Below are 21,904 nucleotides of genomic sequence, written 5' to 3'. Positions count from 1 at the left end.
AAGTCCAATCAGTCCAGGTCATACACGGTAAATCCAGCCAATATATATATTGTCACTTTCTATATGCTTCACAAATCCCCCAGCCGCTTCCTCTCTCTCTTCCTGGTTTGTCTTGACCCCTTATTTGTGGGTCGGCCCCACTTTCTGGACGTTCCTCTTGCTTCTGGGAGTTGTGGTTTTGGCGGTCGACCATTTTGTGATCTGTAGTTCTGGTTGGGGTGACCAGTTTAGTGAGAGGGCAGAGCCCTTTTATTAGTTCTGACCTCACATACTGTATCTGCCATTTATCACTCTTCTTTGCCACACATCTCCCCCCTAGATTCGACCCCTGGGTCGGGCTACCGCAGCAAAATGGGTGTGTATGCGGGATAACCCATCCACATTTCCCATTTCCTTCCCTGCTCTGTGTTTTAAGTCAATGTGAAACGGTTGGAGACTCAAAAACCACTGCATCACCCGAGCGTTCTTCTCTTGCATGGTCACTGATGAGGGTGAAGTGGTGCCCCAGCAGGTAGTATTTCAGTCTTTCTAGAGCCCACTTTACAGCCAGCGACTCTTTCTCAACGACTGAGTAGTTGGCCTCCCATGGTTCCAGCTTCCTGCTTAAAAACAGGATGGGGTGTTCAACCCTTCTCCCTCTTGGGAGAGCACGGCTCCAAAGCCGACCTCTGAGGCATCCGTCTGAATTACAAACTCTCGTTTATTAGTTCTGACCTCAGATATCTGCCATTTATCACTCGGCCCCCTTCTTTGCCCCACATCTCCCTCCACACATCTCAGCCATTTTGTGATCTGTAGTTCTGGTTGGGGTGGCCATTTTAGTGAGAGCGCAGAGCTCGTTTATTAGTTCTGCCCTCACATATCTGCCCTTTATCACTCGGCCCCCTTCTTTGCCACAGTAGATGTTTGAGATTTGTTGTATTTATTTCATCCATTTTGAATTCAGGCTGTAACACAACAACATGTGGAATAAATCAAGTGGTATGAATACTCTCTGAAGGCACTGTAGATTGTAAGTGATGCGGAGCACATGCAGATGCTTTGACAGACTGTTTTCCTCTGTCTACAGAGGGTGGGTGTGATGTAGTTCTGAACTCCAATGACCTTTGTGTTACTTGGGAAACATCCTGCTCTTGGACACAGTAAAGCAGCAGTGCCAGCATTTTATTTGAACCAACGCTTCAATCAAATGTGAGCTGGAGACCGCCCAGCCAGGGATACTTCTCTCTAGCTAATAAGACGGTGTCGCCTACATTTAGTGGATTCCGAAAGCAACAAAGTGAGGTTGGTCAGACAGAATGTACTAGTGATGTACTTACTCTATGTTGTTTACTCTACATTCAATGGTGAATTCTAGAAAATTGCTTTTAGATCAAGAGAGGAGATCTGAAAAAAGTATTTAACTCTGTGTGGAATGATCTTTACTTGAGTATTTCTGTCTCTGGTCCTGTTGCTATAGTGAAGGCATAGCCAGACAAAATGTTCATTGGTGTTTTGGTCACATCCCCCACCCCCTGTTTCGCATTGGTGGAGCAAGGCATGAGAGTTAGCTGGGGGAGGGGGGAAATTACCATTATTTTGTTTGATAGCCCATAAAGTCATTTAGTCACGTTTGCTGTCTGACACTGACTTACCTCATACTGATGAATGACTTTATTGTCTATTCCTTCACTTTCCACTCTGTTTAGGGAATCATGCTGTGCCTCGGTATGTCCTCTTTTTCTATCCTTAGACAATGTAGCAGTCAGAGTCTAGTTTGGATATACTGACCAGGCCTGTGCTATAACTGCCTGTTATGTCATGTGAATGTAATAGAGGCTAAAAGTGGCTTATAACCCATTGTGGCACTATTTCTATTTCTACACAAGTCTACTGGCATGCTGTGGTAATCAAGAAGATATGACCTGTCAACTGAGAGAATGATTCCCTGCTAACCATAGGCTATGAGTAACGGTTGTGACTCTGAGAGAGTCAGGAAGTTCATATACTCTCACATTTATCATGGTCTCTTCTGACTATTCCTGTAAGGAGTTGGTTTATACAAACAATAACTCTGAAGATTTTCTTAAGTAACCATATTCATATTTCTCATTAGTTAAATATTAAACATTTTTAATACATTAATCTCTTTAGAGTTCATATATACTGACATTACTTTTCAAGTTCTTGCCCAAGCTTTAGCAACAATAGATACAACACGTGCTCAGTTATTCCCCTTCTGTGACTAGGATGGAAGGAATGTTTCTTCCCCTTCTGTGACTAGGATGGAAGGAATGTTTCTTCCCCTTCTGTGACTAGGATGGAAGGAATGTTTCATCCCCTTCTGTGAATAGGATGGAAGGAATGATTCTTCCCCTTCTGTGAATAGGATGGAAGGAATGATTCTTCCCCTTCTGTGAATAGGATGGAAGGAATGATTCTTCCCCTTCTGTGACTAGGATGGTAGAATGATTCTTCCCCTTCTGTGACTAGGATGGAAGGAATGTTTTTTTCCATTGATGTTAGCCACTGAATTCCATGTAATGATGAGACCCTGGTAGATAGTTGCCTGTTTAAGCTGCTAAGACATGATATCAATTGAGACATGCTGTCAACTTCATGGAATCTCTTTTGTAAACATAAAACAGAGGTCCAATCTGGAGGAACCTCAAACAATTTGTAGTGAAGACTTAGTGATCATTTGTTTTTCTAGGTGATATACACACAGTATATTGTATGGAACCTCCTGTTCTTTGTTGTATTCAAAGACCCAGGGCATAGGGCAGTAGTGGGAGACAGAGTTCAGGTTACAGTCAAGGTAAAGGTTAAGGCTGGGATGGGGAGACTCTGACCATATAGTGTCTTTACTAACTGTGACATTCTGTTCACACTGATATACCACAAAGGGCTATATGGCATATTAAACAATACTAAGGCTAGTTGAGAGCTCCATGAGCACGGTTATTTCTAACATTTTTAGAAGCATTAGGCCAGAACCTTGACACTGTTTGACGTCTATGTTTGAACATTAGTCTTGGAGATTAGGCTATTTTCTATTTCAAATGTAAGTATAATGTAAGTGCAGGTAACTGACCCTCTATGTGTTCTGTGTTGTAGATTGGAAGAGGAGCTGAACAGACGAGAGCAGCTCGAGTCCTTGGTGGAATCCACTCAGGAGGTGAGTAGACATAAACCATCAATTCACCTTCAACATACAATAAATGTACCTTCACCATAACATAATTTCACCTTCATCTCAAGATCCAATTGTACTTTATTCACTACCGTATAATGCCTTTCAGATGGTTATTGTCATAAAGACAAAGAAAATGGAGGTCCCACAGCTGCTGAAAAAAGATACATCCTTTGAATCAGGGCAATTCCATCGTAACAGAACTGCGCTGAAACTCACTTGTGCTGAGATGTTTCACTTAAAATGTATGCCAAACAAAAACCATTGATTTCAAAGTTTAACAAACCATACAACTCTATGTAAAAGTACAACCTTTAACAATTTACATAGAATATTTTACAAAAACACATTTACTCGAAGAACTGTGCAGATGTAAAGTTTGGTAACCGAATTAAGATTCAACGATGTCTGCAGAAAGAATGGTGTGTCAGCTATGACATGACACATTGCCTTTGAAAAAATATATTTTGGTTATTGAACTACAGTAAGTTAAGTGGATTTACACCCGGTAACAGAATTGCGGTAACAGAATTTCATCATGTGTCCCTGATCTGTACTACACAGAAATAGATAATTATGGAAAAACATGTCATCCTCTTCATGGTGATGCATCCTAAATAGGTACACTAAGATATAAACATGCAATATCCTCCTTTGCATATTTGGGTATTATTCTACACACTGGCAATTATTTTAATGAGCTCTGGACCGGACCAAATCTGAACCAATCATGGTGTATGTTTCACAAGTTTGAACATCAAATTACAGCATGCGCAGTAGACCTCAGGGGCCTCATTTGTCAATGGTTTATGGACACAAAACAATACTCTAAAGCTTGCGTGCTTTAGTTTTCCCGCAAAGGTTGGTATTTATCCATTTTGAACTTGAAGGGAAAGCGCACATATCTCCACTCAAATCTCAAACCATGCGTGTGCACAACTTCTACAAGGTTGAGCAACTCTATTGCAAGCAAATAGACATATTGTTTGTTTGGGGGAAATGGGAGGTGTTTGATGCACAGGAATTACAATAGTGGTAAGTTAATAAAAACCATTCAAATGGAGGCCTAATGATAAAACACATGCATTTGCTGATGGTAAAGAGATTGCATAGCAGCATGTCGTCTAATACAGTATATTTATTTTGTTTTTATTATATAGGCCTAAATCATAATCATATTGCAGGACATGTCTCTCCTTTGCTGACATAATTGGTTTAAATTATTCCGTCTACACAACAAATGTTCATTCACTCATTCAATAGTGAAGCATTCTCTGAAGTAAATAGACCGGTAGCCTTGACAGTAGCCTACAGTATGTGACAGTATGGGTACGCTCCAGTGTTAATGTGCGATAGGATTAGGAGTGCGAAAATCATAGCCTAGCTGTCACGTTCTGACCTTAGTTCCTTTATTATGTCTTTGTGTTAGTTTGGTCAGGGCGTGAGTTGGGGTGGGTAGTCTATGTTATTTTTTCTATGTAGTAGTTATGTGTTTGGCCTGGTATGGTTCTTAAACAGAGGCAGGTGTCGTTCGTTGTCTCTGATTGAGAATCATACTTAGGTAGTCTGTTCTCCCCATTTTAGTGGTGGGTGATTGTTTTCTGTCTCTGTGTCTTCACCAGACAGAACTATTTAGTTTTAGTTCGTTTTCCTTGTTATTTTGTTTTTTGTGTTCAGTGTTAATAAAACTCAACATGGACACGTACCACGCTGCATATTGGTCCGATCCTTCATACTCCTCGTCAGAGGAAGACGAATCCCGTTACACTAGCCTATCTAATTTGAGCCTACACTAAGGCAGGAGATAGAAGCACAATCATGTATTGATAAACAAAATATTGAACAACAATTAGTATTTTACATAGAAGTGTGGGCTGCAGCATTTACTTTAAAATTGTTAGAGAGGACAATCAATCTTGCAGAATGCAGAATGTGTTTGGCATTCACTAGGCTGCATGCATCTACAGAAATGTGATCAAATGTGTCATTGCACTTTCTTTCAGGAACTATCATGGCACAGTTCCAACATCTCCAAATTATACACAAATTAGGTTGTTTTTGTTACCATAAAAGGTGAATGGAGGGCATTTTCTAGGTGGGGTTGTAGTGGTCATTCACGACCGCATAAATATAATATAAGGAGACTGTGTGAATCAAATATAATATAATATAGCTCTGATATATCAAAAAAATCATGCATATATGTTGCGTGCAACAGTTTGATAAATCCAAATAATTTGTGAGCCAATGCAAATCCTAGAATCTCCACTTGAGGCCCCAAATGAGGCCCCAGTAGAGTAGAGTACAGCACAGAATAGTAGAGTAGTGTCAGTGTTTCCCCGATAACTCGTTGCCGCCACTCCCAAAAATGTTATATATACAATACCAGTCAAAAGTTTGGACATACCTACTCATTCCACGGTTTTTCTTTATTTTTACAAATTTCTATATTGTAGAATAATAGTGAAGACATCAAAACTATGAAATAACACATACAGTTGAAGCCGGAAGTTTACATACACCGTAGCCAAATACATTTAAACTCAGTTTAACAATTCCTGACATTTAATCCAAGTAAAAATTCCCTGTTTTAGGTCATTTAGGATCACCACTTTATTTTAAGAATGTGAATTGTCAGAATAATAGTAGAGAGAATGATTTATTTCAGCTTTTATTTCTTTCATCATATTCAGAAGATTACATACACTCAGTTAGTACTTGGTAGCATTGCCTTTAAATTGTTAAACTTGGGTCAAACGTTTCAGTTAGCCTTCCACCAGCTTCCCTCAATAAATTAGGTGAATTTTGGCCCATTCCTCCTGACAGAGCTGGTGTTTGTTGGCCTCCTTGCTCGCACACGCTTTTTCAGTTCTGCCCACAAATTTTCTATGGGATTGAACTCATTGCTTTATGATGGCCACTCCAATACCTTGACTTTGTTGTCCTTAAGACATTTTGCCATAACATTGGAAGTATGCTTGGGTTCATTGTCCATTTGGAAGACCCATTTGTGACCAAGCTTTAACTTCCTGACTTATGGCTTGAGATGTTGCTTCAATATATCCACATAATTTCACTTCCTCATGATGCCATCTATTTTGGGAAGTGCACCAGTCCCTCCTCCAGCAAAGCACCCCCACAACATGATACTGCCACCCCCGTGCTTCAAGGTTGGGATGGTGTTCTTTGGCTTGCAAGCCTCCCCCTTTTTCCTCCAAAAGTAATGATGGTCACAATGGCCAAACAGTTCTATCTTTGTTTAATCAGACCAGAGGACATTTCTCCAAAAAGTACGATCTTTGTCCCCATTTGCAGTTGCAAACCATAGTCTGGCTTTTTTATGGCGGTTTTGGAGCAGTGGCTTCTTCCTTGCTCAGCGGCCTTTCAGGTTATATCGATATAGGACTCGTTTTACTGTGAATATAGATACTTTTGTACCTGTTTCCTCCAGCATCTTCACAAGGTCCTTTGCTGTTGTTCTGGGATTGATTTGCACTTCTCGCACCAAAGTACGTTCATCTCTAGGAGACAGAATGCGTCTTCTTCCTGAGCGGCTTGCTCAAACCCTTGAATGTGTTCTAAAACATTTGACCGGTAGTGTACGTTTAGTCAACAACAGGTTACGGTAAATAATATCAACGACTGCACTGAAATCTAACAGTACAGCTCCGACAATATTTTTATTATCTATTTCTTTAAACCAATCATCAGTAATTTGTGTCAGTGCAATACATGTTGAGTGCCCATCTCTATAAGCATGCTGTAAGTCCGTTGTTAATTTGAGAAATAGCATTGTATTTGGTCATACACCATTTTTTCCAACAGTTTGCTAAGAGCTAACAGCAAGCTTATTCTCTTGGGTAGCGGAATTACTTTGGATTCCCTACAGGCCAAAGGACAAAGACTTTCCTCTAGGCTCATATTAAAGATATGACAGATAAGAGTGGCTATAGAGTCAGCTACCATCCTCAGTAACTTTCCATATAAGTTGTCAATGCCAAGAAGTTTGTCATTATTGATCGTTAACAATAATTTTTCCACCTCTCCCACACTAACTTCACAAAATTCAAACTTGCTGTGCTTTTCTTTCATTATTTGTTTCTTTATGCATGAATAGAATGGCTCACTGTTTGCCCACTTTGCCAATGAAGTAGTCATTCAAATAATTGGCAACATCAAATGGTTTTGTGATGAATAAGCCATCTGATTTGATGAAAGATGGAGTTGAATTTGTCTTTCCACCCATAATTTAATATAATGTTTTTTTTCTATCATTCTTTCTATCATTGATCTTGGCTTCATAAAACAGTTTATTGTTCTTTATGTTGAGTATAGTCACTCAATTTGCAGTAAGTCAGCCAGTCAGATATGCAGCCAGACTTATTAGCCACTCCTTTTGCCCCATCTCTTTCAACCATACAGTTTTTCAATTCCTCATCAATACATAGAGCCTTAACAGTTATAACAGTCAGTTTCTTAACAGGCAACAAGCAATTTCATAATTACATGATCTGGATGCTCCTCATTAATCACATCAGACCAACAAATATTTTTATCATCATCCACAGAAGAGTCACAGCAAAATCTTTTGTATGATCTCTTATATACCATTTTAGGCCCAGCTGTTGGAACTTTGACTTTCCTGGATATAGCCACTATATTGTGATCACTGCATCCAATAGGTATGGATACAGGTTTAGAATAAAATTCTACAGTATTAGTAAAAATGTGATTGATACATGTGGATGTTGTTCCTGTAGTGTTTGTAAAAACCCTGATAGGTTGGTTAATCAACTGATCCAGATTACAGGCACTGGTTACAGTGAGAAGCTTCCTCTTGAGTAGACAGCTTGATGAAAACAAGCCAATATTCAGGTTCCCAAGAAAGTAGACCTCTCTGTTTACATCACATACACTATCAAGCATTTCACACATATTATTTGGATACTGACTGTTCTCACTTGGTGGCCTATAACAACACCCCAAAAGAAAAGGCTTTAAATGTGCCAAGTGAACCTGCAACAACAACACTTCAATAACACTCCAGGTCTCGTGGAGATTCTAAACTTTGGTCCACAAGCATGTTGTTCCGCCTTGATTGTCCCTCCAGAAAGTCTGATTTAGCCGTCGTTGTTATCATGGATTCACACACAGAAATGATGTCCTCTCTCAATGACTTACAGATTGCTGTCATCTTGCCGTTCTCCTGTTTCAACTCATCGAGCTGACCCTGGGAGAACTGCAAACTGTTCTTCAGGTGCTGGACCTCTCTGGTCAAGTCACCATTATTTTATTAGTTGAATTCACCAGTATTTGGACAAAGCACTTGAAGCTATTTTCTTATTGTTGTAGCAACTGCTTGTAGAACTAGTTTTGTTCATTTAAAAGATCCTTCACGTGTGATAGAGAGACACCACTGGCACTGTCCTCAACGGTACTTTGGTCTCCACCGGTTTTGGTCTTTGTCATGGTAGCTAGCGACGTAGATTATGCTGTTATTCCTCACAGTTCCAGACAGGGCGGGTCACGGGGCGGGTCACAGCCACAAACCTGGGACAATCCGCAGTCCCAGCCACAATGGCTAACTGCGTCACGGGCTGCCTTCAAGCCTTCAAGAAAACCCAGCTAGCTTGATAATGCCAAAAGGCTCCTCAGATCCATCCTTGTTCGACAGGATCACTGGACAGAGACCAGCAGTCCCAACAACTGATGCCAACTGCGTCACGGGATCCAAACAAAAAAGTTAGCTAGCTACGTCCCATACACTTTCAAAACAACAAACTTTTCAAAACAACAAATCCGAGCTCTTCCTCCTTCCGCGTTCAAAAGGAAGTGACGTATTACAACCTGACAAGGTAGGGGTGGTGTATTAATTCATCAGTAGAGTTCAGTACAGTACAGTAGAGTACAGTAGATTACAGTAGAGTACAGTAGGATATAGTACAGTACAGTAAAGTAGAGTAGACTATAGTTCAGAACAATACAGTAAAGTTCAGTACAGTAGAGTTCAGTAAAGTACAATACAGTAGAGTACAGTAAAGTACAGTATAGTTCAGTATAGAGTGGCCAGACGGAAACCACTCCTCAGTAAAAGACACATGACAGCCTGCCTTTTGGAGTTTTGCCAAAAGGCAAAGATTCTCTGGTCTGATGAAACCAAGATTGAACTCTTTGGCCTGAATGCCAAGCGTCACGTCTGGAGGAAACCTGGCACCAACCCTACAGTGAAGCATGGTGGTGGCAAAATCTAATCCATTTTAGAATAACGCTGTAATGTAACAAAATGTGGAAAACGTCAAGGGGTCTGAATACTTTCAGAGTGGACTATATTTCTAATAAGGGGTCTTTGCTTATTCAAAATTTTTAGGATGGAAAATTTGTGTGTAAAAAAAATAAATATGCCTTAATATCAAAAATAATATAGACTCTTATCTTTCATTTGACACCCAATTTGATATGAACTTCACATGTTGGTGCTCATGGCTCCTTTTACGTGGAAATGACCGTTACTTATTGTACATGCCCCCATCCTTCATTTCTTATGGTCTGTTCATATCCATAATGTCTTGAGCGGGTGTGTGTCAACAGAATTTGGCCCGAGATCAGGTAGTAGGGCTGGGAATGTCTAGGGACCTCACGATACGATATTATGTGATTCTTATGATTTTCACTATTCTATATGTATTGCGATTTGATACTGTGATACTGTCTAAATTAATATCTTGATATGTAACTGTATAGATTTTTTTCCCCATCACTATCTGGTAGATGTATGTCAGAAAACCTACATAGACCCTGGTGACCTGGATGGCCCCCATAGCAAACCTGGAAATCCGTGTCTCACCACTATGCCCCGTGCCTCATCGTTACACCAGTTTGCAGTATTATGGCCCAAGGCAGGCACCATGCCTCAGCAGGTGCTCATACAGTAGCAATCCCCCCTCTCTCTGCACCACCGTCAACAGACACATCGATCAATGGCAGCGTATGTGTTTGTGTTGGATTATGGGTCAGCAGAACGCTGGAAGAGAGCAGACTTCCCTGGGGTGCTCTAACCTCTCTGAGGTGACACAGGTAGATATTGTTTAGCATGAAAGCGAAACAGGAGGTCTGCATTATAATAGTCATTTCACAAATAAATCAGTTGATTATGTAGTGCGATTTACTCTGTATGTGGTCCCCCTGGGCATCTACTGTAATGTCCATAATCCATCTTTACTACTTATCCCACTGCATACTTGTACAAGTATAGATTGGGGCCATATTCAATAACATGCCTTCCCTAATATGGTAAGTAAGAAAGTGTGTTGGTATTTTGCTGCATGTCTTTGAGTATATGTGGTTGGGGCATGTGTTTGAATTGTGCATATCTTTGCATGTGTGTGTGGTGTGTGTTCAGAGTGCCCAGGAGTCAGAGAAGATCCAGGATGAACTGAATGAGAAGGTGGAGAGGCTGAAGGCTGAGCTGGTGGTCTTTAAGAGCCTTATGAGCAATGTGAGTATAGTATATACACCCTCACACTCCACAGCACACTCACTCTTTCCATGACATAGACTGACCAGGTGAATCTAGGTGAAAGCTTGATCCCTTGTTGATGTCACTTAAAATCCACTTCAATCAGTGTAGATGTAGAGAATAATAATGGCACTGAAGGAGATGGCTGCCGTTTTACAATCCTGTAACCAATTGTGCTATTGTGTATGTTTTTTCGCGTTATTTGATACTTATTTTGCACATAATGTTTCTACCACCGTGTCTTATGACCGAAAAGAGCTTATTGATGTCAAGGCAGCGATTACTCACCCCGTACTGGAGGAATTCTTCTTCTTCAACGAGTCGGACGGGAAGGATTTATTCCAGACACTCGACAAGGCCCTCATCCCTGTCATTCGCAGGAGGAAAAGACAGAGACATTGTGGCTCCGTGAGGGTAATCTACCTTTAGCATCGGTCCAATTAGCCAACTTACAATCAATCGGTAATAAAATAGACAAACTACGAGCACGTTATGTTTCACCGAGTCGTAGCTGAACGATGACATGATTAACATACAGCTGGAGGGTTTTAAGCTTTTTCAGCAGGATAGAACAGCGGCCTCTGGTAAGACACGGGCCGGCGGCCTATGCATATTTGTAAACAACAGCTGGTGCACGAAATCTAAGGAAGGCTCAAGGTTTTGCTCACCTGAGGTAGAGTATCTCATGATAAGCTGTAGACCACACTATCAACCTAGAGAGTTTTCATTTGTATTTTTTGTAGCTGTCAACATACCACCACAGACCAATGCTGGCACTAAAACCACACTCAAAGAGCTGTACAGTATACGGCCATAAGCAAACAGGAAAATGCTCATCCAGAGGCTGCGCGCCTAGTGGCCGGGGACTTTAATGCAGGGAAACTAAAATCAGTTTTACCTAATTTCTATCAGCATGTTAAATATGCAACCAGAGGGAAAAAACTCTAGACCACCTTTACTCCACACACAGAGACACGTACAAAGCTCTCCCTCGCCATCCATTTGGAAATCTGACCATAATTCTATCCTCCAGATTCCTGCTTACAAGCAAAATCTAAAGCAGGAAGCAGCAGTGACTCGGTCAATAAGAAAGTGGTCAGATGAAGCAGATGCTAAGCTACAGGACTGTTTTGCTAGCACAGACCGGAATATGTTCCAGGATTCTTCCGATGGCATTGAGGAGTACACCTCATCAGTCACTGGCTTCATCAGTAAGTGCATCCATGACTTCGTCCCCACAGTGGCCGTACGTACATATCCCAACCAGAAGCCATGGATTACAGGCAACATTCGCACTGAGCTAAAGGGTAGAGCTGCCGCTTTCAAGGAGCGGGACTCTAACCCGGAAGCTTTTAATAAATCCTTCTATAAACTCTGACGAACCATCAAACAGGCAAAGCGTCAATACAGGACTAAGATTGAACCATGCTGCACCGGCTCCGACGCTCGTCGGATGTGGCAGGGCTTGCAAACTATTACAGACTACAAAGGGAAGCACAGCCACAAGCTGCCCAGTGACACGAACCTACCAGACGAGCTAAATTACTTCTATGCTCGCATCGAGGCAAGTAACACTGAAACATGCATGAGAGCACCAGCTGTTCCGGATGACTGTGTGATCACGCTCTCCGTAGCCGATGTGAGTAAGACCTTTAAACAGGTCAACATTCAGCAGTGATCAAATTCATTTTGGAGTTTCCTTTGGACCTTCACAGAAATGTTGCATGATGTGTTATTGACCCAGATGGACTGGATGTGGATTTCTGCCGGGTCTGCAATTTAACAAGTGTATTCAATTGACTTTAATACTGCTGCATATCCTGGGCTGGCTCTAGCCATTTGGGGGCCCTAAGTGAGATTTGGTTGGGGAGCACACAATTCTCCAGATTTTGCCATGGGACGAAGAGACGAAGAGACATCATAAGCAATTTTATAACAAATGTCATGCAATTCTACAAATTTTGCCACAAGGTTTGCAGTTTTATAACACATTTCATACAGTTCTACTCATTTTGTAGTGGGGCAGAGAGACATTTCAGCAGTTTTAAAGCTAATTTCCTGCAATTCTACACATTTTGCCATGACTTATGCCATGATAATGATATCTGAGTGAGAGTGACTAACAAAATCAATTGGGGCCCCCTGGAGGTCAGGGCCCCTCGGCATGTGCCCTATGTGCCCTGTCAGTATTCGGCCATGATTACTACAAGTTTAGATAACTGGTTAGACTAATTTACCAATCTAAAAATTGTTCGCTGACATGGCTAATATAGTGACTGTCAGTGACTGACAAAACAAGAGATAAACTACTGATGCACAACCAAAATTCGAACATGTGTATTCTACTATTCTAACTCGACTAAGGGCGCTAAGCGACTGCTTATGTTGCTCATGGCTGGAGCCGGCCCTGCGCATATTGCCAATCACAGACAGCCAGTCATGGATGAACTCAGCATGTGACTTATGTTATTCTTATCTGTCAGATAGCTTTAAAAAGCGTTTAGAGATTTGTTGAATAGTAAGGAGAGGTTTTGGTGGGGTGATTCTCTGCTTCACAGCCAGCAACACCGACCCCTCTCCTTCCTCTCCAGAAAATGTCCGACATGGACACTAAGATCCAGGAGAAAGCCACGCTGGTGGACATGGACATCTGCCGGCGCATTGACATCACCACCAAACTGTGTGACGTGGCTCAGCAGTGCAACTCAGAGGACATGTTAAAGATGTTCAACGTGAGCCCGGCCAGGTCGCTCCCAGAGAGGGTGTGTATCTATCTGTATGTTAGGCCTCAGTCTGAAACAGCTAACTACCGGTATACTGCTGCTACACTCTCTTCTACATAGGCAGACACACACCACTAACACAATACTCATTGACCGCCCCTCCTCCATACACACACAAACACAGTCATTGCTCAGCAGTGAACTGCTGAGGCTGTGACTCTCTGCACTGCACACAAGGTTATCACATTGTGCAGACAGTGCTGGCTAAAGCCCAACTATGAATCCAGACAGAAACAGACCAGAGGCTTTTTAGGTGGTGCATTGTACTGCTTAAATTACTAATGTCGGATTAGACAAACTGCCTCAAATTCTGCATTGATGCCGCCAGTAAGTAATCTGTGTGTGTGTGTGTGCGTGTGTGCGCGTGTGTGTGTTCCAGGGTGCCATGGCGTGCTGCAGGAAGAAGGAGTGCAAGCCTGTGTCTGACGAGGACAGCTCTGAGATGGATGCAGACCCCAGCACAAGTACCTCAGAGGAGGAGGTCCCGCTCAACGTTACTGACGAAATGAAACGCATGCTCAACCAGCTGTAAGTCAGCCTACACACACACACACACACACACACACACACACACACACACACACACGGTGCATTGTGTTGTACTTTGCTGTACTTTGCTCCCATCTAGTGTTAATTCAGAGTCCTGCATTAATTATTTTTTCAGTAGTTATTTTCATGTGCTACAATTAGGGCCACCAAATGATAGATGAGAACATTATATCAAATAATATGTATTCATTGTGTATATGAATTCCTCAGTGTAATATTGGATATTGGTTATAAGTCTAATTTGTATTATACTAAATCTGTCACTGTCTCAAGCATGTCGTCTGTATTCCTGCATGCCTTCTCTAGGTATCTTTCTTCCTCCTCTGTGTTTGGACCTCTTGTAAGGTGGTGCCTGTTGTGTTTGTCCTCTCTTCCTTCCTTCCTCTCTCTCTCGCTCTTCCTTCCTCTCTCTCTCGCTCTTCCTTCCTCTCTCTCTCACTCTTCCTTCCTCTCGCTGTCTCTGTCCCCCATAGAAATTGTTCAGATGATAATTTTGTTGCCAGGAGGGAGACGTTTGACATTGATGATGACTGTGACAGCCTGACGTGGGAAGAGAATGATGAGACCCTGTTGTTATGGGAGGACTTCAACAACTACAACATACAACCCTGTGCCATCACCGCGGCAAACTGCACAGTCACCAGCGCAGCCAATAGCAACACAGAGGAGCCTGTGAGTCAGAATAGACACCATACAGTAAATGTCAAGGATACATATGTACAGGATAATGCATAAACATTTCAATTAACACTACCTACTGATAAACTAATGGACAAGGGTACAGGAGGGCATTGAGGAGTTGTTCACCTCCCAAACTTCCCATCCATTCATATTCAGCAAAGTGAAATGTTTGCGGTAAAATAACTTATTTTCATTTTGAAATCCTGCCCATTGTTCTGCTCTCAGTTGAGAAATGCAACATCCTAACAGAATGTATTAGCTAATCTTCTTTGCTTCCTCGTAGGTCTCTCAGGATGGAAGCCTGGGCAGCCTCATAGACGAGACAGAATCACTATTCAAGACCAGAGAGCAGGAGTACCAGGAGACCATTGGCGCAATTGAGGTGAACAGGCAGTGTCTGTGGGTGTGTGCATGCGTGCCTGCCTGCCTACAAGCCTGTGTGTGTATATGTGTGTATGAGAGAGACAATGTGACAGAAAGAGAGTTAGGGGCCTACAGTAACACAAATATAGGGAGATTGAAATCCCCTGAGATTTATCTACCTCTTAGAGATTGTCCCTGGGAATTTTTTCCTCTCATTGTATCTAATAGAAACACCTGTCAAGTGAAAGTACAGAGGAGGGCGACTGCCTTTAATTTGTTGGTTGTTTTGTCCCTCTCTCTGTTTGGTTTTGATTTGTGACTCGGTTGACGATTCGGCCAGAGTGATTCAGTTCCTGGCAGGGCTGGCACCTGTCCCTGATCAACGTCACTGATGTCTCTCTCTCTTCTCTTCCTTACTTTTTTTTCTCTGGCTCCCTTTGACCTCTCCCCTCCTCTTCTCTCATCTCCTCTCTCTGTCCATCTATATCTCTCATCCTCTCCCTCACTCTAACTCTCTCTCTCTCCCTCCCTCCATCTCCCCCTGCCCCTTTCTCTCTCCCTCTCAGATGGAGCTAGCCACAGCGAAGAGTGACATGAACAGACACCTGCATGAGTACATGGATATGTGTAGCATGAAGCGTGGTCTGGACGTGCAGATGGAGACGTGCAGGAGGATGATTAAAGGGGGCAGGAACTCTCCCTCTGTCAGTTCGGTGGCTAGCAGCGACTCAGGGAACACTGACGAGATCCAGGACAAACTACTAGACAAGGATGGAGAGGCTGAGGTGCCAATCAGTTGATAGCCTGGCTCCACCCCCTTCCTCCCCTGTTCACTGACAGCTGCTCACAGAGCTCCACTCTGCTTGGGGGCTGACCCCAGTGTTCTGCCCTGCTTGGCATCTTTAGCCAAGGGGTACTGGTGGTCCTGATGGTCCCAATTGTCCTATGGATCTGGCCCACTGTCCCAGGCCCGGAACTGGTGCTTATTGTCTCTGTTCTCACAGGAATGAAGGGGGACGGGGTTAATTTGCTTCACAAGTGTTTTAAGGCAGAGGTGGTACATACAATATAGTGTCTGAGCTGTGCTCTCTTCCACAGTGCTGCACAGGAACATCCAGCAAAACAATCAACATGATCAAACATGTCATTCTGGCTCACTCTTAGCATAGTCTAAGCAGTTCCACTGTCACCACTGTCATTCTATTGGCCTGAGGCTGAACAGTCCATTTGGTGAACAGGGAACAAAATGCACAACATTACCAGTTAACATCACCAGTGAGAACATCTATCCTTTTGAGTTTTTTAATAATCACACAAAAAATCACAGATCAAGAGCAGTCACACTATTTTGTACTTGCATGTTCCCCATAGATGCAGATTGATCATTCACATATACTGTACATGCAAATGTTCAAATGGGGATTGAAATGTTCTCACCAGAGTCAAAGCTAAAAAATCAGTTTGACTGGACTCTCCACAGTTACCAGGGTTGACTGGGGAACGGAGCACAGCCCTTTGCTGCTATAATGCATTGTTCACATTCTATGCAATTTAGCTAGCCTTATTTCAGGATAACCTTTGACCTTCATTACCCCTCTTTTCCCTCATGATTTGCCTTTTTAAGCTGGGCAGGTGTTTTCTATCTGTTATTCAGAGTGCCCCTGTGTGTTCTCCAAAGTAGAAGAGCAATGGGAGGTGCAGAATTATCTCATAAAAGGAAAACTCCCTAGTGTCCTTTGTCAAAGGCACACCTTCTCCCCCTATCCATGTTCATTTAGAGGCTGTAAACATTTGAAAGGTTATCCAAAACAAAATGGAACAAGGTGCCAGCAAACATGCTGTCTTTGATTTGTATTGCCTTATGCTTATTCCTATCATAGTAAGCTTCAGCTAACTTTAATCATTTCCCCTTAAATGTATCTAATTGGTAGAACTAAGTTATTGATGATTCCTTGGGCTACTCTTTGGTAAGTCCAAAGCAGTGGAAGCTGCTGAGGGGAGGATGGCTCGTGATAATGGCTGGAATGGAGTGAATGGAATGGCATCAATGGAAACCATGTGTTTGATGTATTTGATACTAATCCACCTATTCAGCTCCAGCCATTACCACGAGCCCGTTCTCTCCAATTGAGGTGCCACCAACTTCTTGTGGTCCAAAGAGCTTTTGAAAGTTATTGGTCACCTGTTTGTTCTCTCAGAGATGGGGTACTGAAATGATATATTACATAAAACAATCACGGAATCAGGCAATACTATGAACATTGGTTAATGATACATTCCCTAGATTATACACTGAAAAATTTGGTATTTAGGATTTTATTTTGCCAATCTTGGATACTAAACTCAGATGGCCTTTCATAACAACTCCCACCTGTCTGTCCAGCAGGGTGCACTGTTCCTATCATATTCCGTTGTCTAATTGTCATGAGCCCTGGATTGGGTTTATAATTGTTTGTACGTAGATAAGAGGGCTGTTGGCATGTGATTGTATACCCCAGATGCCTTTCTGTTCATATTGCCCTATGTATAATTAAAATTTTTTGTATTACATCCTGTCTAATGATTTGAATTAAATGAATCAATTAACAAAATTGATCAATGCATGTGGATTGGGAGAGGTTTTCTGGAAGTTATTTTTCAATTGGTTTATGGAGTGTTGTTAGTTTGCAGAATCAAGGACACACGTGCTATTTGTATGATGAGGGTTTTAAGACGGAGAAATAATGACATTTGTCATTGCATTGTTTTATGAAGGAAGAAGGGCTATTGCTTTTGGTTGTTTCTTTGAATGATTTTACATTGAACTAGAGGCACATAGTTGTAGTATTGCAATTCCCTATAATTTCTTAAATCAAAATATGCATTATGTTCCTGTAATTTTACATGGGCCCATGAATTTGCGTTGCACAGATTGAATTGTGAGTGTTGAGGCATAAATGACATACTATCTTCTTGTTTAACAATCGTGGATGGTAAAAATGGTATGGAAACTTAATTATTTCATAATTTCATCTGACACAAAGATTTTGGCCCAACCAGTCTATTGTATAATATTTCCTAAACCATGGTAAAATGTCAAAACTCATACACACTATAAAGACAAATAACATTTAGGGAGAGGCCTTCTTCCCAGCTAACTATAAAAATAATTGGTGTTAGATTTAAAATCAGCCTGACGAGTGCAGCAGTAAGCCATGCTTTTTTTGGGGTCCTTTGTTACACCATACAGTATAGGCTGGGAAACACCTTGTATGTTGTACAGTAGACCTATGTGCCTTTAGTTCTCATGTCTCATGATGACTGTAATATTGTTGCATATTTTCAATTGAACAGATTGTAGACGCCTTCTTTGCTGAATGTATGATCAATATTTAGGAGCAGTCTTCTGACTAGACCTACAGTCCCAACCTTACAATCAGAACTGGTGCATATCTCAGGATATGGGTCAGAACACAGAAACCTGATGTGTACATGGCACATTGTTCTTTATTGTCTAAGCAAACACAAATTGTACATGTATAGTTGAACTACTACATTATGTACCCTTGCAGGACGTACGTTTGGCTTATTGAGCCTATATGGGAATTTGAAATTGTTGGGTTTAATTGTTTCATAGGTATTTCATATGGTTGGTTTTATCGATGTAGTGCTAGGGTCTAAAGTGTTACATTAGCCATTACTGAAATGTACACTGTATGACCCAAAGTATGTGGACACCTGCTTGTCGATCATCTCATTCCAAAATCATGGGCATTAATATGGAGTTGGTCCCCCATTTGCTGCTATAACAGCCTCCACTCTTCATGGAAAGCTTTCCACTAGATGTTGGAACATTGCTGCGGGGACATGCTTCCCTTCAGTCACAAGAGAATTCGTAAGGTTGGGCATCGATGTTGGGAGTCAGTGTTCCAATTCATCCCAAAGGTGTTCGATGTGGCTGAGGTCAGGGCTATGTGCAGGTCAGTCAAGTTCTTCCACATTGAGTTCGACAAACCATTTCTGTATGGACCTCGCTTTGTGCACGGGGGCATTGTCACGCTGAAACAGGAAAGGGCCTTCTCCAAACTGTTGCCACAAAATTGGAAGCACAGAATAATCTAGAATGTCATTGTATGCTGTAGCATTAAGATTTCCCTTCACTGGAACTAAGGGGCCTAGCCCAAACCATTGTTCCTCCTCCACCAAACTTTACATTTGTCCCTATGCATTCGGGCAGGTAGCGTTCTCTTGGCATCCGCCAAACCCAGATTTGTCCGCAGGACTGCTAGATGGTGAAGTGTGATTCATTACTCCAGAGAACGTGTTTCCACTGCTCCAGAGTCCAATAGCGGCGAGCTTTACACCACTCCAGCCGACGCTTGGCATTGCGTATGGTGACCTCAGGCTTGTGTGCGGCTGCTTGGCCATGGAAACCCCGACGAACAGTTCTTATGCCGTTGCTTCCAGAGGCAGTTTGGAACTTGGTAGTGAGTGTTGCATCCAAGGACAGGCAATCTTTACATGATTCAATACTCGGCAGGCCCGTTCTGTGAGCTTGTGTGACTTTCCACTTCGTGGCTGAGCCATTGTTGCTCCTAGATGTTTCCACTTCACAATAGTAGCACTTACAGTTGACGGTGCAGCTCTAAGCAGGGCAGAAATGTTACGAACTGACTTGTTGGAAAGGTGGCATCCTGTGACGGTGCTACACTGAAAGTCACTGAGCTCTTCAGTAAGGCCATTCTACAAATTTGAAGGGGTGTTCACATACTTTTGTATATATTTTTATCTCCCATTGCTTTGTCACCCTAACGTTCACAGCTTGTCTGTAGTGGGTGGGTTTCCCTGTGTTCTAGAGAGGCAGAGGTAGGTCATCATCCCCAGTCAAGGTGGCCATGGAAAAAAGTACTGTCTTTGATGACCATTATTGACCTCATTGTATTTTCATACACATTACATAATAATGATGCTATTTCAAGCCTGTTGTTTTTAATTTAAATGATTTATTTCCCTGCATCTTTATTTTTTCAATGCATACCTCTGTGCATTGTAAAATATGATGTTATTTGTATGTAAACTGTTAGTAAAACATTGCATTCATGGGGATTCGGGGTATACTGTTGTTTGAAAATAATGAATGTACACTGTAATTGGTGTTGGGGGAAGGTTAAATAAAATGGTGGATTGCCTTTAGCTTGAGTCTTTGTTGTCCTCTAGAGATGTCTCATGTTTAATTATACATATTACAAAATGTTTGATCTGTATGTAACTGTACCCACCTCATACAGTCTACTCTACATTATCCTGTGCTTAAGTAACAAGTTAAAGATTGATTAATATCGCCTAATAACAATGTCTAAATAATCTGATAGACAGATAGATTGATAGATAGAAAGACATACCATGTCTTCAGAAACCATTCACACCCCCTGACATTTTCCACATTTTGTTGTGTTACAGCCTGAATTTAAAATGTATTAAATTTATTTTTTTTGTCACTGGCCTACACACCATAATGTCAAAATGGAATCGTGTTTTTCAAAATGTTTACAAAATTATTAAAAATGAAAAGTCAACAAGTATTCAACACCTTTGTTATGGCAAGCCTAAATAATTTAAGGAGAATAAAAAAATCAGGCACTGAATATCCCTTTGAGCATGGTGAAGTATTAATTAATTTAATGTATTAATTACATTTTGGACGGTGTATCAATACACCCTGTAACTACAAAAATATAGGAGTCCTTCCTAACTCAGTTGCCGGAGAGGAAGGAAAACGCTCAGGGATTTCACCATGAGGCCAATTAAAACAGTTACAGAGTTTAATGGCTGTGATAGGAGAAAACTGAGGATGGATCAACAACATTGTAGTTACTCCACAATAGTAACTTAATTGACAGAGTGAAAATAAGGAAGTCTGTACAAAATATTCCAAAACATGCATCCTGTTTGCAACAAGGCACTAAAGTAAAACTGCAAAAAATGTGGCAAAGCAATTAACTTTTTGTCCTGAATACAAAGTGTTATGCTTGGGGCAAATCCAATACAACAGATTACTGAGTACCACTCACCAAAATGTCAAGCATAGTGGTGGCTGCCTCGTGTTATGGGTATACTTGTAATTGTTAAAGGACTGTGGAGTTTTTCAGAAGACACGGAATGGAGCTAAGCACAGGAAAAATCCTAGAGGGAAACCTGGTTCAGTCTGCTTTTCACCAGACACTGAGAGAGGAATACACCTTTCAGCAGGACAATAGCCTAAAACACAAGGCCAAATCTACATTGGAGTTGCTTACCAAGAAGACAGTGAATGTTCCTGAGTGGCTGGGTTACAGTTTTGCCTTAAATCTACTTGAAAATCTATGGCAAGCCCTGAAAATGGTTGTGTAGCAATGATCAACTACCAATTTGACAGAGTTTTGAAGAATTTTGAAAAGAATAAGGGGAAAATGTTGCACAATCCGTGTGTGGAAAGCTCTTAGAGACCTACCCAGAAAGACTCACATCTGTAAACCCTGCTAAAGGTGCTTCTACAAAGTATTTACTCAGGAGTGTGAATACTTATGTCAGTTGTAAACGCATCTTTTCACTTTGTCATTATAAGGTATTGTGTGTAAATGGGTGAGAAAAAATCTATTTAATCCGTTTAGAATTCAGTCTGTAACACAACAAAATGTGGATTAATTCAAGGGGTGTGAATATTTTTTTTTACGGCACTGTAGATTTACTGAAAAAAAGATATAAACACAACATGGAATAGTTTCAAAGACTTTAATGTGTTCCAGTTCATATAAGGAAATCAGTCAATTTAAACAAATTAATTAGGCCCTAATCTATGGATTTCACGATTGGGAATACAGA

General features: G+C 41.4%; 1 protein-coding gene across 10 annotated transcripts in view; it reads left to right on the top strand.

Moving 5' to 3' along the window:
* LOC110528018 (intermediate filament family orphan 2) overlaps positions 1 to 20,236 on the top strand; it is a 70,817-nt gene extending 50,581 nt beyond the window's left edge. Inside the window, exons 1-8 of one of the 10 annotated variants that reach the window (XM_090241231.1) lie at positions 1,111 to 1,284; positions 3,097 to 3,157; positions 10,572 to 10,667; positions 13,280 to 13,450; positions 13,851 to 13,999; positions 14,524 to 14,692; positions 14,985 to 15,083; positions 15,631 to 20,236. In XM_090241231.1, the coding sequence (XP_090097357.1) occupies positions 10,659 to 10,667; positions 13,280 to 13,450; positions 13,851 to 13,999; positions 14,524 to 14,692; positions 14,985 to 15,083; positions 15,631 to 15,864 (831 nt within the window). In that variant the 5' untranslated portion in view covers positions 1,111 to 1,284; positions 3,097 to 3,157; positions 10,572 to 10,658 and the 3' untranslated portion in view covers positions 15,865 to 20,236. Of the gene's footprint in view, positions 1 to 1,110; positions 1,285 to 1,569; positions 1,708 to 3,096; positions 3,158 to 10,571; positions 10,668 to 13,246; positions 13,451 to 13,850; positions 14,000 to 14,493; positions 14,693 to 14,984; positions 15,084 to 15,630 lie in introns of those variants that run through there. The other 9 variants (XM_090241229.1, XM_090241227.1, XM_090241226.1 and 6 more) reach the window with 9 other exon arrangements.
* The last annotated feature ends 1,668 nt before the right edge of the window (positions 20,237 to 21,904 follow it).

Source organism: Oncorhynchus mykiss, chromosome 7 (assembly GCF_057628025.1).
Source record: "Oncorhynchus mykiss isolate SJ-2025 chromosome 7, ASM5762802v1, whole genome shotgun sequence".
NCBI lineage: Eukaryota > Metazoa > Chordata > Actinopteri > Salmoniformes > Salmonidae > Oncorhynchus > Oncorhynchus mykiss.
Note: the sequence above shows the minus strand (reverse complement) of the source record. Positions and strands in the feature narration are given on the sequence as shown.